This window comes from Rosa rugosa, chromosome 4, assembly GCF_958449725.1.
Source record: "Rosa rugosa chromosome 4, drRosRugo1.1, whole genome shotgun sequence".
Lineage (NCBI taxonomy): Eukaryota > Viridiplantae > Streptophyta > Magnoliopsida > Rosales > Rosaceae > Rosa > Rosa rugosa.
In genome coordinates, this window is record NC_084823.1 from 44,562,940 (window position 1) to 44,577,995 (window position 15,056).

The 15,056-nt window shown below is 38.4% G+C and overlaps 1 protein-coding gene across 2 annotated transcripts; it reads left to right on the forward strand.

Moving 5' to 3' along the window:
• The first annotated feature begins 4,261 nt into the window (after positions 1–4,261).
• LOC133746223 (uncharacterized) lies at positions 4,262–7,562 on the forward strand. 2 transcript variants are annotated; one of them, XM_062174398.1, is made up of 7 exons: positions 4,262–4,505; positions 4,611–4,813; positions 4,912–5,477; positions 5,778–5,970; positions 6,045–6,109; positions 6,302–6,512; positions 6,944–7,562. In XM_062174398.1, the coding sequence occupies exons 2-7, from the start codon at positions 4,661–4,663 to the stop codon at positions 7,307–7,309; spliced, it is 1,554 nt and encodes a 517-aa protein (XP_062030382.1). In that variant the 5' UTR covers positions 4,262–4,505; positions 4,611–4,660; the 3' UTR covers positions 7,310–7,562. The 2 variants fall into 2 exon arrangements, with proteins under 2 accessions (XP_062030382.1, XP_062030381.1); XM_062174397.1 differs by having other exon boundaries at positions 4,262–4,813.
• The last annotated feature ends 7,494 nt before the right edge of the window (positions 7,563–15,056 follow it).

Consider the following 15,056-nt stretch of genomic DNA (forward strand, 5'->3'; position numbering starts at 1 on the left):
ACTACGGACGACCATGGGAGTGCTTACAGGCTTGACTTTATCAAAATGCCTAAGCATCCATTGACACGGTATATATGTTCTAAATCTAGATAAAACCGTGTTCTCCTAAGGTGCTTCATCTCAAACTCGGATTTCAAATATTCAGTGGTTTCCCTTAACTCATCAAGGGTTCTAATTATGTTCATCAACAAAAACTGCGACAATTGCAAATCTGGAATTTGTCATGGAAACGCGCGGGCATAGTTTCATCATATCCCTTCCCAATCAAGTAATCACTTAGTGAGCATTGCATCCTCATTGCAAACACGCTCCATGGTCTAGAGCCACTTGATTTGGGTAAATGAAGTCCATCAGGGACCTTCATTTATATTTTCGTATCTAGATCCCCATAAAGATACTTAATGACCACATTCGTAAGCTGCATGTTCAGTTATTAGGAAACTACCAAACTAAAAAGGTAGTAGAGTGCAATGACATCCATTACGGGAGAATATGTCTCCTCGTAGTCGATTAAAGGGTGTTGTGAGAAGCCTTGCGCCATGAGGTGAATCTATAATTTTTTTTTTCTCATCACGCTTTCTAACGAAAACCTATTTATGTCAACATGTTTTATGTTAGGAGGTATCAGCATATCAGGCCCGAAATCCTTCCTCTTCGTTAGTGAATCTAATTCAACCTGGATTGCATCTTTCCATTTAGGCCAATTTTCTCTAAGTTGGCATTCTTTAACGGAGCAAGGTTCGATGTAATTGGACTCAATAATCCCACATCCTCATGTACACTAGTGTAGTTTGGAGAGATCTCTATATTCATAGGAATTGGTTCTAACATTGAGGTGTCCCCCAACGATGTCTCTTTGACATAACCACAATCCAGAATATTAGAATGATTTTGAGTATCAATGATCAATGGATCAGGTTGTGCAAAACTCGCTCTCTTCCTAGGGCGAGAATCCATCAAACCTATGAGTCTCATACGCTCTCTAGGAGAACCCACGGCCTGTGACGCCATTATGCCACCTTGTGGCATCACCATGCCACCATCCATGGTGGCAACGCCCTACCCAGCTCCTCTGGGTGGCGCCATGTCCTCTTGAGGAGACATCAATCCTTGCAGGCATGTTTGCAGTAGGTATATGTGATCTCATCACTTTTAGGGGATCGAGATGAGACATAGTGAGAACAGACCACGACAATTTATGTCATTCATGTTGAACATTGACGTTATAATCTCCCCCTAACGATGGGAAGACTGTCTCATCAAAGTGACAATTTGCAAATCTAGAGGTAAAGAGATCGCCTGTCAAGGGTTCTACATTGCATACTTATACATTGCATACTTATAGTTGGAGATTTATATCTCACACAAATATGTATGCAATATTCATTGTTAATGACCCATTTTGCTGCGCTGTAGCGGCGCGATTGGCACATAGCACTCAAATATACGTAAATACGAGATATCAGACTTGCACCCAGTCACTAGCTGTAACACAAATGTGAGTGATGAAGGGTCGTACACGAATTAGCATAGTTGCATGCAATATTGCATAACCCTAAGCCGAAATATTGGTGCGCATTACCAATGTCCGAGCTACCATCGTAGTCATTTAATGATGGCTTTTCCGCGAGACCATTTGGGTGTGTACATGGGAATATGATGCCTAATATCAATCCCCAATGATATGCAATAGTCATCAAAAATCTTTGATGTAAAACTCTCCAGCAATATCAAGTCAAATTGATTGAATGAGATAATCCGAGTAGTGAGCCCGTAGCCATATGATCTGGGCTAGGAGTTTTAGCATAAGCAGCATTACGAGTGGACGATGGCGGGACACGTGGCCAGCGTGTCCGCACATCAACCAACACCATAAAACATCTAAGCGGTTGAATCGGTCCACAAAATCGCCCTGGATTCTATGTAAGAACATAATGAGAACACTTGTATCCTTTGTGTAGGACAGTCTCAGTCCTAATTTCCCTAAGGAACAGGCTTTGCAAAATGAGCGATGGGCTGTAGAAGCAACTAATGAAGATTTTGGTTGAGCCACAAAGTCACAATTGACTTGAGAAGTAAGGAGAGGTGGCAACGTACTACTCTTGGCGTTAATGCGGAGTTTATGCCGTAGGGGGTGACGGCATCGCCGTTTTTGGCAGGCGGCTGACTGCGACAGTGCTGTTAGGCGCAGTGGCGGTCCAGGTGTCTCCACGAATCAAATTTTGATTCAAACTTCTTTTCGCTCAAAAGAATGGATGTCCATCTGAAGTCTTTAATAAACGGATCATCATATCACGACCTGGATGTCCCAATTGGTCATGCCAAAGCCTATATGTGTCAGTGTCTCAAAGGTCACCTCTTATGAGGTTGTTGGACTCAATTACTCAAATAGTGGTTACATATAACCCACTAGAGCAACACATAAGCTTCTCTAATACCCGATTTCATCTGTAGTCATTAGAGGTAATGCAACGGAACTCATGTCCATTCTCACTATATGTTTCCACATGAAAACCGTTAGCTCTAATATCTCTACAGCTCAAAAGAGTTCTTCCGGTCCCAAGAGTGTAGAGAGCTTCAGTGACATTAATCAATGTGTCATTTGACAACAGAAATTGAGCTGGTCCTTGACCATGAATCAATTTAGATGGCCCTGCCATCATAGTCACAGAAGACATCATCTCAAGGAATAATTGCCTATATCAAGGTATGGTGTGCGTAGTAGCACTATCCGCGAGGCATTCTAGCTCTCTGGGAAACATACCTAAGTAAATAAAGCTCGAATTAAAAGAATCGACACTTTATTAATAATAGCCAACGATTACATCAAAGTTTCTAATCCAAAATAATTATAATCAATACTCGACTAATGTTTGTTACTTAATCCTTTCGATAACTCCAATTAAGTATAACCAGGAAAGTAAGAGGAGATGTCGATGGAGCAAAACTCGCTTAAGTACCACTTATCTCAACTATTTTCCTATACATCACACTAAATTGGATCGGCCTAGTTGTGAAAGAGTTATAACCAATGTCTTTATTGACAATAGTTTAAGGCAAAATGCCATTACATATATTCTTGGAAAATAAATTAGTTTCGGAGTATAATACTTCCACGACAACTAATTAAGGATTTCTGAGCCTCTTTGCTACCAAGAAATCATTTTTCCAAGAAATTTGGATTAGATCGAAACAATGATGTTTGAATGGTCGTTCAAATGTAGATGATCACAAACGCTCTTAGTCCGTAGCTTAGGCTCACAAATGCTCTTAGTTAGTAGCTTAGCGCGAACCCCCACAGTTTCACTTTTATTTTTTTATCGAACCCACGTTATAAGAAATGTGGGATGTAGAAGAAGAGATTTTGGAAATCCCCGAAGAAAAGAAAATAAAATTAAAATTCAGAAAGCAGGAACTTTAATTTAAAACTTACTTGGTGCTTTCTGTATGCTTGATTTTCTTGTTCTTCTTTTCCTTGTAGCCTTGTGGTTTTCTTCCCAAAGCCGTGCGCAGAGATAGTGGAGCGCAGGAGGTGGTGCTAGGGTGGGGTTCTAGGGTTTCACGGCAAGAAGAGAGAAGAAGAGAGTTTTTGGCTTCTGATTCAGGGTCAAGGCCCGTGCTGATAACGTGTTTAAAGAAAATAGAATTGTAGAGAGAATTGGGAGAATATATTTTTCATTGATAATAGGAGCCTCTGTATATAGAGGATATAAGTACATAATCATCGAGTATAAGGAATCATATTCTAATTAGAATAAGGAATCTAGAACATTCTCTCCTATTATAGCTATAGAAAGTAATCATAATTTAATAAGGCACACATAATCTTGATATCCTTTAATATGGTGGATGAAAAAATTTAGGTAGGATCTCTACATTATACAATATAGAGTTCAAAACTTCACATTCTCTCTGTTAGGACTTGCCGACTTGGGACCAAGCCACAAGCCAGACCCAACACAGTATAACGGCCTCGAGTGGTAACTCATGAGGACACACTCTGATCTCCAGTACATACTCAGTTATCAATTATCGCCCATTGTCTTCACATATGCAGTAGTGGTCTGAGTTAGTAGATGATCAGTTGATTCAGTTCTCCCTTTTGTCATCACATATGTAGTAGGGGTTGTGTCACTTGCAGATTGGAAGGGACACCTTTCCATTTTGCTTTATATGTTGTATTGTTGTGACTGTTTGCCCAGTTGTGGCTAGGCTTGAATGAAAATATCTTTCATTTGATTTTTTTTACCTTTCAATTACTCTTTGGGTCTCAAAGTTTGGGCCTCCGGAAGCTGTTGCTTGTTTATATATATTGCTTGTCTATATATAACCACAATTCCGGTCGGCAGAGAAGACCCGTTACCATAGAATCCGCACCCTACATTAAACAGAGTCAGCTTCTTTCTTTATTATATTCACCAGTCTTCCATCGAAAACCTTCGACCTTTTGATCAGTGGGAGAAGAACTATGTAACTAAGGAAGGTTCACACGTCAAGACTTCCTGGTAAGTACAGGTAGAAAGAAAAATCAAGGAGTGAAAGCTCTGCTGCAGACAGTTATATAATAATCTAGTACTGCATCTGCATAGTCATATCGTTCTGCTGGGCAGGTGTTACAGTACTCGCTCTACAGGTTTATCTACGAAACCTTGTTAGTTCAATGTTGCGCGGGTCTCGTTTTGTCAAACCTTTTCAGCTTCAGGCTGCAACAAATTGGCAATCCTCTTTGATAAAGGGACCTCCAGCTAATACTATCTTCTTCTTGGGTTTTCTAATCATTGCAGCCGTTCTATTTTCTTTCTGGATTGACCTTGTAAGCTTCAGCTAATAATCCTAATATGTCTTCTCACAATTGCCATGCAAAGGTTTTTCTTTGTCTAATCATCACTTTCCTTACCATTTTTTATGCAGTGGACTTTTCAGATTGATCATTCTACAGACCAAACAATAGTGATCAACGACAAGTATGAGATAACCCCCAAAATAATCGAGTTTCCACTCAACTGTTCTATCGGCATCAATCAAACACAAACGTGTCCAACAAATTACCCTATAGCCTTTACTAGTGATCGTCTTGACCCATCGTCAAACGGTACATGCCCGGACTATTTCCGGTTTATCCACGAAGATCTAAAGCCATGGAGAACCACAGGAATCACAAGGGACATGGTGGAGAGGGGAAAGAAGACGGCACATTTTCGGCTAGTGATTGTTAAAGGCAAGGCTTATATTGACAGGTACAAGAAGTCCATACAGACAAGGGATATGTTTACCATATGGGGTATTTTGCAGCTTCTTAGGAGGTACCCCGGGAAAGTACCTGACTTGGAGCTGATGTTTGACTGTGATGACCTTCCGGTTATCCGATCACAGGACTACCGGGGACAGAACTCGACGCCGGTGCCACCGCTGTTCCGGTACTGTGGTGATAGATGGACAAAAGACATTGTGTTCCCTGATTGGTCTTTCTGGGGTTGGTAAGTTGGACTTATGCTTAATTTCTTTTTCTTGTTGCTCTGGCATGAAAATGATATGGTACCAGCCACTAATGTCCAACATGTTAGAATAGACACTAGGATTAAAATCTGACTAAATGGATTGAACTATTCAAAGCTCATATGTAATGAATCACTTTTGCATTAAGTAAGAAAAATAATTTTTATATCGTTTGTATGTTCAATATATGATTATGAATTAACAGTCTGATAGCATAACATAATACAAAAAAAAAAAACTATCCCAATAAGCTCACTCATTACTGACACTGTGTGTTTAAGGGCTGAGATAAACATAAAACCGTGGGGAAGTTTGTTGAAAGATGTGAAGAAAGGTAACGAGGGGAGCAAATGGATGGAAAGAGAACCTTATGCATACTGGAAAGGGAACCCCTTTGTAGCTGAATCAAGGAGAGACCTCCTCAAATGCAACGTCTCGGATACACAAGATTGGAATGCTCGCTTATTCATCCAGGTAACATTATATACATAATGCAATATTTAATCAAACCGGAAAAAAAACAACTAACTAATTCTGTATAATCGCAGGACTGGATCCTTGAATCTCAACAAGGCTTCAAGCATTCAGATGTAACAAACCAATGCACACATAGGTATACCTCTACATGCTGCTCTGAACAGAGCATTTGTGCACTGAATAAAGTTTTCTTGTTTGGTAACTAATTTTGACTTCCTTTTTTTGGAAAATAGCAGAGGCATCAGTCTAACTAGGTGCCCCGTTCATATTATTAATAGGGAAAGAGTAGAATGTTTGACTTCCAGTTTATTTGCTCATGGTTTTATAGGTATAAGATATATATTGAGGGCTATGCATGGTCTGTTAGTGAGAAGTACATTCTGGCCTGTGATTCAGTAACATTGCTGGTAAAACCACACTACTATGATTTCTTCACAAGAAGTCTACGACCAGTGCACCATTACTGGCCTATAAGGAATGATAACAAATGCAAATCCATCAAGTTTGCTGTAGATTGGGGAAACAATCACAAACAAAAGGTAATACCCTCTAACTTGAACATTACTAAATTTTCCATTTCTTCAATATATTCTGCATATTAGCAGACCAAACCGAAAGAGGCCTTAGGTTTTACTTCGAAGGTGCATTGGTTTTGAAATCAGGTAATAGAGTTAAAACATAACACCCTCCCCCACTGAAGGAGTGGTCACTCACAATCAGTGAACAACTTTTCCCCATTAGTTTTCTCCCAACTCCCTTTCATCTCCATAATGTCAGTTATTTTGTCCAATGTGTTGTCTTTCAAATAAGAGCTGGAACTGTATGATGAAATGATTCAGAGAAGTGTCTTTGTTACACCCCCAGAAAGTCTCTGTCACACCTCCACAAAGACAAATTTCTGACTTGGCCACTGCCCTTAAACCAGAAGGGTTCAAATAATTATTTAATACTAATGGATTTTTGCACACAGGCACAAGCAATTGGGAAAGCAGCAAGCAACTTCATTCAGCAAGAACTGAAGATGGACTATGTGTATGATTACATGTTTCATCTACTAAATGAATATGCCAAACTCTCCAAATTTGAGCCAAGAATACCTGAAGGAGCTACACATTTGTGCGCAGAGACTCTCGCTTGCCCTGCAGATGAGTCAGAGAAAAAGTTCATGACCGAGTCGTTGGTGAAGAGTCCGTCGATGACAAACCCCTGCCCCATGCCACCTCCCTATGAACCCAAAGATCTTGGAAACTTTGATAGGAATAATATCAATTTAATTAAACAAGTAGAAAAGTGGGAAGATAAGTACTGGGATAGTATCCATAATAAGCAGCAATAGCTTAAACTTTTATGCTGAGCATATATAGACAACTATTGTCTAGCAATTACAAATTTGTTGTAGCTGTTAGTAACGTTTCAAAATACTTGACTGCTATGAGACAATTATGATTTACGTACCATGAAATTGTTAAGGGTAGTATAGTAATATGGTTTATCTTCCTATAGTATATAAAGAAAAATTGTTGTAAATTGTAATCAACTACTCCAGTCAAAATGTAGTCTTTACTTCTCTGCGTTTCTTTTCCTTCCTCCTCCTTCTTTCTTATTTCTTCTTCCATGGTTGAAATTCTAGCATGGTATCAGAGCGGGTGACCCACGTGTGCATGTCCAACGGTCATACGGGCTCCACGTCACCCAAAGTTGTCCACGTGTATGGTTTGAAAATTCGCCACACATGCGGGGACATGTTGAGAATATATACATCTCATATGGGAAAAGTGGGACATTGCTTATGGGTTTATAAGGGTTTGGGTCACTCCATCCATTCACTACTAGAATTATGTTAATAGACATCGAATGTTTTAAATCGGTCAGACTTGCCCACGATGTAAAAAAGTAATCTAACATCGTTTTACTAAAATACCGATTTAAATGTATATCATTAACATCGGTTCTTAAAATGACCGGTGTTAAAAGCGGGAACCTATTTTTGCAAAACGCGCTAAGTCTTTTAAGTGAAATGAAGAAGCAGGTACTAAAACTCAAAACTTTCACACTTAGAAAAAAATTGCGCCCGACCCCAAATCTGAAACAGATCGAAACCCTCGAACGTTGAGCTCCTCCCAAACTCGAGCTCTTCCTCCTCCTCCTCACCATCACAATCCTTCCTCCTCCATTTCCGGCGGAGTCTGAAACGCCAAGAGAGTCGAAGAAACCCGAGCTCCTTCTCGACCTTTCTTCACCTCTGACCGAGATCAATTAGCTTCTCTCTCCAGATCGGTGTATGAATTTCTAAACCCAGCCCCCCTTTTCTTTTTCGCTCTTCGATGTTTTCTTCTAGTTGTTTTTATTCTATGGATTTGTGGGCTAGAGCCCGACCACACATATAAGGAGAATGAGTTGGGTGAGTCAGTTTCCTGCTCTTCTTCCACCATGACCGATAAAGCTAAATCGTCCGACCCGTAATCCCTCAGATCCAATTCCTCTTCTTTTTTATTTTAAGCTAACTTTTTTGATTTTCTGAAATTTTTAGGGATTTTGATTTCTGATGCGATTGATTTGAAAATTGTTGCAGTAAGGGGACTAAGAGGGATTTCAGCTCTGCGATTCTCGAGCGGAAGAAGGCAGCGAATCGCCTTGTCGTCGATGAGGCCATCAATGATGTCAACTCTGTCATCGCGCTCCACCCTGAGACCATGGAGAAGCTCCAGCTCTTTAGGGGCAACACAATCCTCATCAAGGTGCGATTTTGATGTTGTTTTATTGGTTTATTCAGAATATTGTTGAAGAAAATTGATGGAATTTTGCTTAATTAGGTTTTGGGTAGAGTACTTGGTACTAATTATGTGAAGTTTTATACACAATCTGATCTTGCTCTTTGTGTACAATATCTTGTAGAACTAAGAGTTCTAGTTATCTGGTGTCTTAAGTGTTTAGTTATATAAATTTTGTTTTTCATAGTGCTTCAAAAGTAGGCATCTGAAGTCAATGAGCTAATCTTTGTCATATTTTATAATTCCTTGGCATGGGCTAATACTATTTTGTCAAAAGAAAAAATAAAATAAAATTAAGGTCATGCTAAGGTGAAGTTGTTTACTTTGCAGCAAGATGGATGCTATACATGCTATTTTGTCAGTTATATCTACATGTTAGAATGGTTCACATACTTATGATGAACAGACAATGGGTGGATGGTCTAATATCAGTCCATCAGTTTGATATGTAGTGATTGCACTACTATGTTACAGTGTTTTAGCTAACACATGTTACTGATTCTTGCCCCTCTATACAAATATTTGACAAACTATGTCAGAGTTTTAATGGAAATGTATTGCAAACTCTATTTAACTCAGCATACGGACTTGGTAGTTGTCCAACAGAATACATGAGATTCTGGATTTGGAGATTTACTTGCGACCAAGCTTTAGCCGTGACTACCTCAAATATCCTTACTTTAGAAATTTATGATTTTTGTTCTGTTATTTTCCCTTCAATGTCATTGGATCCTTGACTCTACGTACTTATTCATTCATTTATCCTCTTTGTTCAGGCAATTACCTTGTCAAACTGCATTGTTGCTCACAATAATGACTTGTTCGCTTTGCTGGTGTCCTATAACTTTGCCGAGATAAAAAGCAATGTGTTCAAGCGATATAGTAAGGAAAACATTCATAGCCTGGTATACTTTGGTGAGTTTGCTTCCTTTTATTGGCTTATAGCCACTATGTTAATTAAACTAGATGTGGTTCTGTGTTTGATGAATTAAATTAGATTAGTCTTATATTCTTTTCAGATGGTCCTAAATCCTCTTTGATTTTATTTTATTTTTTGTTTGTGACCAGCTTCTGTGGAGAGGTTCCACATTTATGCATTTTTCATATTCATCCTAGCTCAAAACATTCTGGAGGAAACATTTGATGGGAAACTGTTTTAACATTTGGGTACTGCAGAACGCTGGTGTGGTATTCGTCTGTGAAATGATCATCGATATCGTAAAGCACTCGTTCATTGCTAAGTTCAATGACATAAAGCCCTTTGCATACTCTGAGTTTCTTGAAGGACCTATGCAAGCAGGTACTGTTTTGTTCAAAGTGTGGATAGCTTTCTTATATTATTTGTTGAGTTTAGATCAGTTCAGCAAATGTTGACTTATGATTCTAAATTACACTACTCACTGCAAATTGTTCTGTGTGTTTTTTTTTTTTTGGCTTAAAGAGTGGGATTGGAGATTTGAAAGGTGGAAGTGCGGGACGAGAACCTGAATATCGTGGCAGACGTTCAAACAGGATCAAGAGCTTTGCCTACTTTCATCAACTATACTCGTGATGGTATAGAGGTACATGTATAGTCATGACTTAATTGAAAATTTGAAATAACATTTGATGGCCTCTATGCTTCGCCTTCTATCAGGTAATACATCTTCTGTTGTACCGTCTCTTCCATCTATTTATTTTTTTTCTAAAGTATTAGCTCTTTTTTTCTTTAAAAAGTAAATGATGTAACTAAAATAGAGGTTTGCTTGCTTGCGTTAAGAAATACGTGCATTTAATTTGGTGCAACATGAGAATTCTAAAAGCGGGCATGTATGCACATGTATGGTATATGGGTGATTCATTTTTCTTGATTTATGTGTGTTTAAATTTGGTAAAGTCCAGTTATATTAGTATTGGATGTGACTTGTAGTTGTGCAGATCCATCTTGTAGTTCAGGTGCTGCAGTTTGTTTGTTTGAGTTTTTTGGTTTGTTTTTGGGTTAATTAAATATTAACTTGTATACCCAATGATTGTGACTTGATTGTGTTGGTTTATACAGTTCTAGTGGGTGGTAAAGACTCGGAAATCATATAGCCAACAGTGATGAGGTGTGCATTGAAGTGGCTGATTATATAGTATATACAGACTTTGGTAGAGAATTTTGACTACTAAAATGATTTGGAGTAAGACTAGTTTTTTTCTTTGAGGCAATGTGTGTTGATAAAACTGATTGTAACTTGTTATTCATGTGTCTCTAGGCTAGCTTTTGTAGGCTTGGAGTTTTCTGTTGGATCATGAATTTGGAAAGAAAATTAATGGAATGTCCCATTTTTGGATGATGTGCTTGAGTTAAGATGTTGAGATATATATATATATACAGATCCTATCCAGAGCGGAGCTCCGCTTTAAAATTAACGTGTGAAGTTCGAGTTTTGGGTCGCTTTTCGGTTGCATATCCACATCTCGACCGTTCAGTTTTTAGGTACTAGTGTATAGATTATCTCTGCAAATTTTCAGCCAAAATGATGATCGTTAAGGTATCTAACTCTCGTAAACCAATGGACGAACTGAATCTGTCAACCTGAACCGTACTAGCTTTAAGGCAGTTATCAATGCCTTAACGATCATCATTTTGGCTGAAAATTTGCAGAGACGATCTATACACTAGTGCCTAAAAACTGAACGGTCGAGATGTGGATATGCGACCGAAAAGTGCCCCAAAACTCGAACTTCACACATAAATTTTCAAAGCGGAGCTCCGCTCTGGATAGGATCTGTATATATATATATATATATATATATATATATATATATACAGATCCAATTCAGAGCGGAGCTCCGCTTTGAAATTAACGTGTGAAGTTCGAGTTTTGGGCCACTTTTCGGTCGCATATTCACATCTCGACCGTTCAGTTTTTAGGTACTAGTGTATAGATCATCTCTGCAAATTTTCAGCCAAATTGATGATCGTTAAGGTATTTAACTCGCTTAAACCAATGGACGGATTGAATCTATCAACCTGAACCGTCATCAATGCCTTAACGATCATCATTTTGGCTGAAAATTTGCAGAGACGATCTATACACTAGTACCTAAAAACTGAACGGTCAAGATGTGGATCTGCGACCGAAAAGTGACCAAAAACTCGAACTTCACAAGTTAATTTTCAAAGCGGAGCTCCGCTCTGGATAGGATCTGTATATATATATATGAACTTATGTATATAAATGGGAAACAAAACACTAATGTCAAAGAAAACGATGTCAATTCAGAGATTACAAATCAGTACCTAAAACTGGACTGATGTCTCATGATTATGAACATATCGAAATATCACCCAAAAATCGATGTACACAAAACCAATGCATATCGATATCTAAACACCAAACCGTTATTTATTGTCAACGTACAAATCAGCTGTTATAAAGTAAACCGATTTACTATGAAATACAGGACATCGGTTTTGAAAAATAGAAATGATGTCTACAAAACTACTAGACATCGTTTCAAATAACGAAAAGCGATGTTCCTAGTAAAATAAAACATCATTCTTAATAGATTAACTGATGTTGCCTAAAGGCACATACATCGTTCTCAGGAGAATAAGGTGGCAAGATGCACGTAAAAATGGACACGAACAAACAAAATTTTTTGGAGACTGATGTCTACGAGTGTACTGGACATCGCTTCTGGAATAGAAATCGATGCAAATGTTCACGTAGGTATTGTTCGACATATACTTTATTAAGCATAAAATGTGAAAATATGAAGAATTAAATATAGTTAACATATAAGATTATGATGATTATAATGATTATACATCGATTTGTTTTTTAGAATCGATGTTGGTTGTTGTCTGGGACATCGGTTAAAAATGCGCTTATACTAATGTCTATATCTTTCTCTACACCCACTAAGATATCGGTCGAAAATTAGTTTAACATCGGTTCTGGACCGATGTCTATGAACAAAATTCTAGTAGTGATTGCCCCAATTGGTTTTGACCATTGCTCCACCGCTACTTCTCCGCTGTAATTCTCTCCATCCTTAGCTTCTTTTTGGTTCAATTTAGTGATTCAGCGCTGATCGTTCTCCGACTGGAGCCGAGTCGCCGGTGACCACTGGATCTTGGAGTTTACGAATGGCAATTCCGACTCCGAGGGTGATGAAATTTCAGAGAAATCTATGGTGTCAGCTTTGGCTTAAACGCTGCGTTTTCATCTTCTTCTTGGTAAAATCTTGACTGATCTCTCATGAAAGTTCAATTGGTTCAGTAGCTTCTTGAAAATTAAGTTGGGTATATTGAGTGTTATTGCTGTATGATCTACTCTGCTTATCGATTTCCCCTTATTACCTGGATCATCAACTCAGTCTGGCTAAGTGATGGTATTTGGTGTTATAAGGTTGATATGTTGTGCTTTGGTGCTATGGTGAAATCTATTCATATGTTGATTGGAGATATTCAATTGTCCTGTGTCGCAGCCTTTCCCTTCTTGATTTGTTTTTAGCATTGCTTCAATTTTCTTCTGTACAATTACCATGGAAACCAATTCTGTACAATTACCAAGTCTCTTCTTGATTTCCTTTTAAGCTTTTCTTTCAATTTGCTTCTGTACAATTACCATTCAATCCTTTTGTTGTCCTGTTCATTTTCAGTTTTTTGCTTCTGTACAATTACCTTTAAAACAACAAGATCAAAATCTATACAATTACCATTCAAGATCAATCTTTTGCCTTCTGCACTTTTCTTCTTTTTCCCAGCCTTCTTTCCTATACTCTTCTAGGCTGTGGCTGTGGGCACTCCATGCGAGATGGGACTACTGTAGTTACTTTGCTGACCTTGGATATCTCAACTTGACGGTTGTTCTACTCTCACAGTTATGCTATTAGGAGAAATGGCAGGGTAGGTGAACTGTGGCATGTTCCATTGGCATGCAACAATTATACATGGGCCCTCATGATATGGTGAATGTGTGTATTAAAGATGTCCATCTGTTCTGCTGAAGATCTCTCTGAAATTGTAGAAAGAAATTTGTGCCTTACCATGGGAAGGAAATTCAGTTGCAGATAGCTTGGCGAATTTAGGTTTGCCTTCAAATTTGCTGGTTTGGTATCAAACTCCTCCCTCAGTGATCATTCAGTTTCTTCACATGGATGGTTTAGGTTTTCCTTACCTCGTACCAGTTGATGGTTCTTCTTTACTATTATTATGAAGGGGTTGCTACAAACGATAATTCTTGCTTGCTATTTCATGTGCATTGTTGGGTAAAGGAATTCATTGACTGGCATCAGGTCATTGATTGGCATCAGAAGAATGGTTGCTGCATGTACCATATGGTTTTCTTGCTTGGGCACCGCTTCCCAAAAAAAAAAAATTTTAAAAAAAATTTGTGCCTTACCAAGCAATTGAAGAAGGGCAAAATGTTGCAATTGGTTTAGCTTCTGTTTTTGACATATATGCATCGAGAATATGGGTAGCAAAGTGTTTCGTAGAGATATTTCGACTGGTATTGAGTTGCTGGATGGGATTTTCAATGCAAAGTTTGGTGATTTTAGATTGGCAAAGCTCATGGATCATGATAAGACCTGTATTCTATTGCTATATTGAGGGATGTGCTTGCTGCCAAGGAGCAAATGAAGGCTTGTGTTGTTTTTGTTGGTCACTTCGATTTGGGATTCATGTGTTCCAACCATTATTCTTGGTACCCCAAGCATATGGTTGAGGGAGGATGTTAAGGGTAGTATAGTAATATGGTTTATCTTCCTATAGTATATAAAGAAAAATTGTTGTAAATTGTAATCAACTACTCCAGTCAAAATGTAGTCTTTACTTCTCTGTGTTTCTTTTCCTTCCTCCTCCTTCTTTCTTATTTCTTCTTCCATGGTTGAAATTCTAGCAGAAATAACATTGACAATATACAAGCTACATCGTATTGCCAAATCGATCTGATGACTGATATAATCTAAGCAGATTCAATATAAACATATCCAGTTCCTGCCAATTTTCCTTGACTAGAAACCGGATTATCATTGTACTCTTGCAGAGGCTTCTGACACAGGTAAGAGTAATTGTACCTCGATCTACATTCAGGAAAAAGGTTGAGGTTTGCACTCATCCCTTTGCCCTGAATATTACATGCATGCAATAGTATTGTCCTGAAAAGCGGTCTAACATTAATTCTGAAAGGATTGTACAAAGTTTTTTGGGATTGAACCTGATGACTGATACTATGTCTCAAAGACCACGAAACGAGGCGCTCCACATGTATTGAATATAGAAACTGAATTATGAAATTCAATACATACATCACGAAAGAAAAAACAATAGAGAAA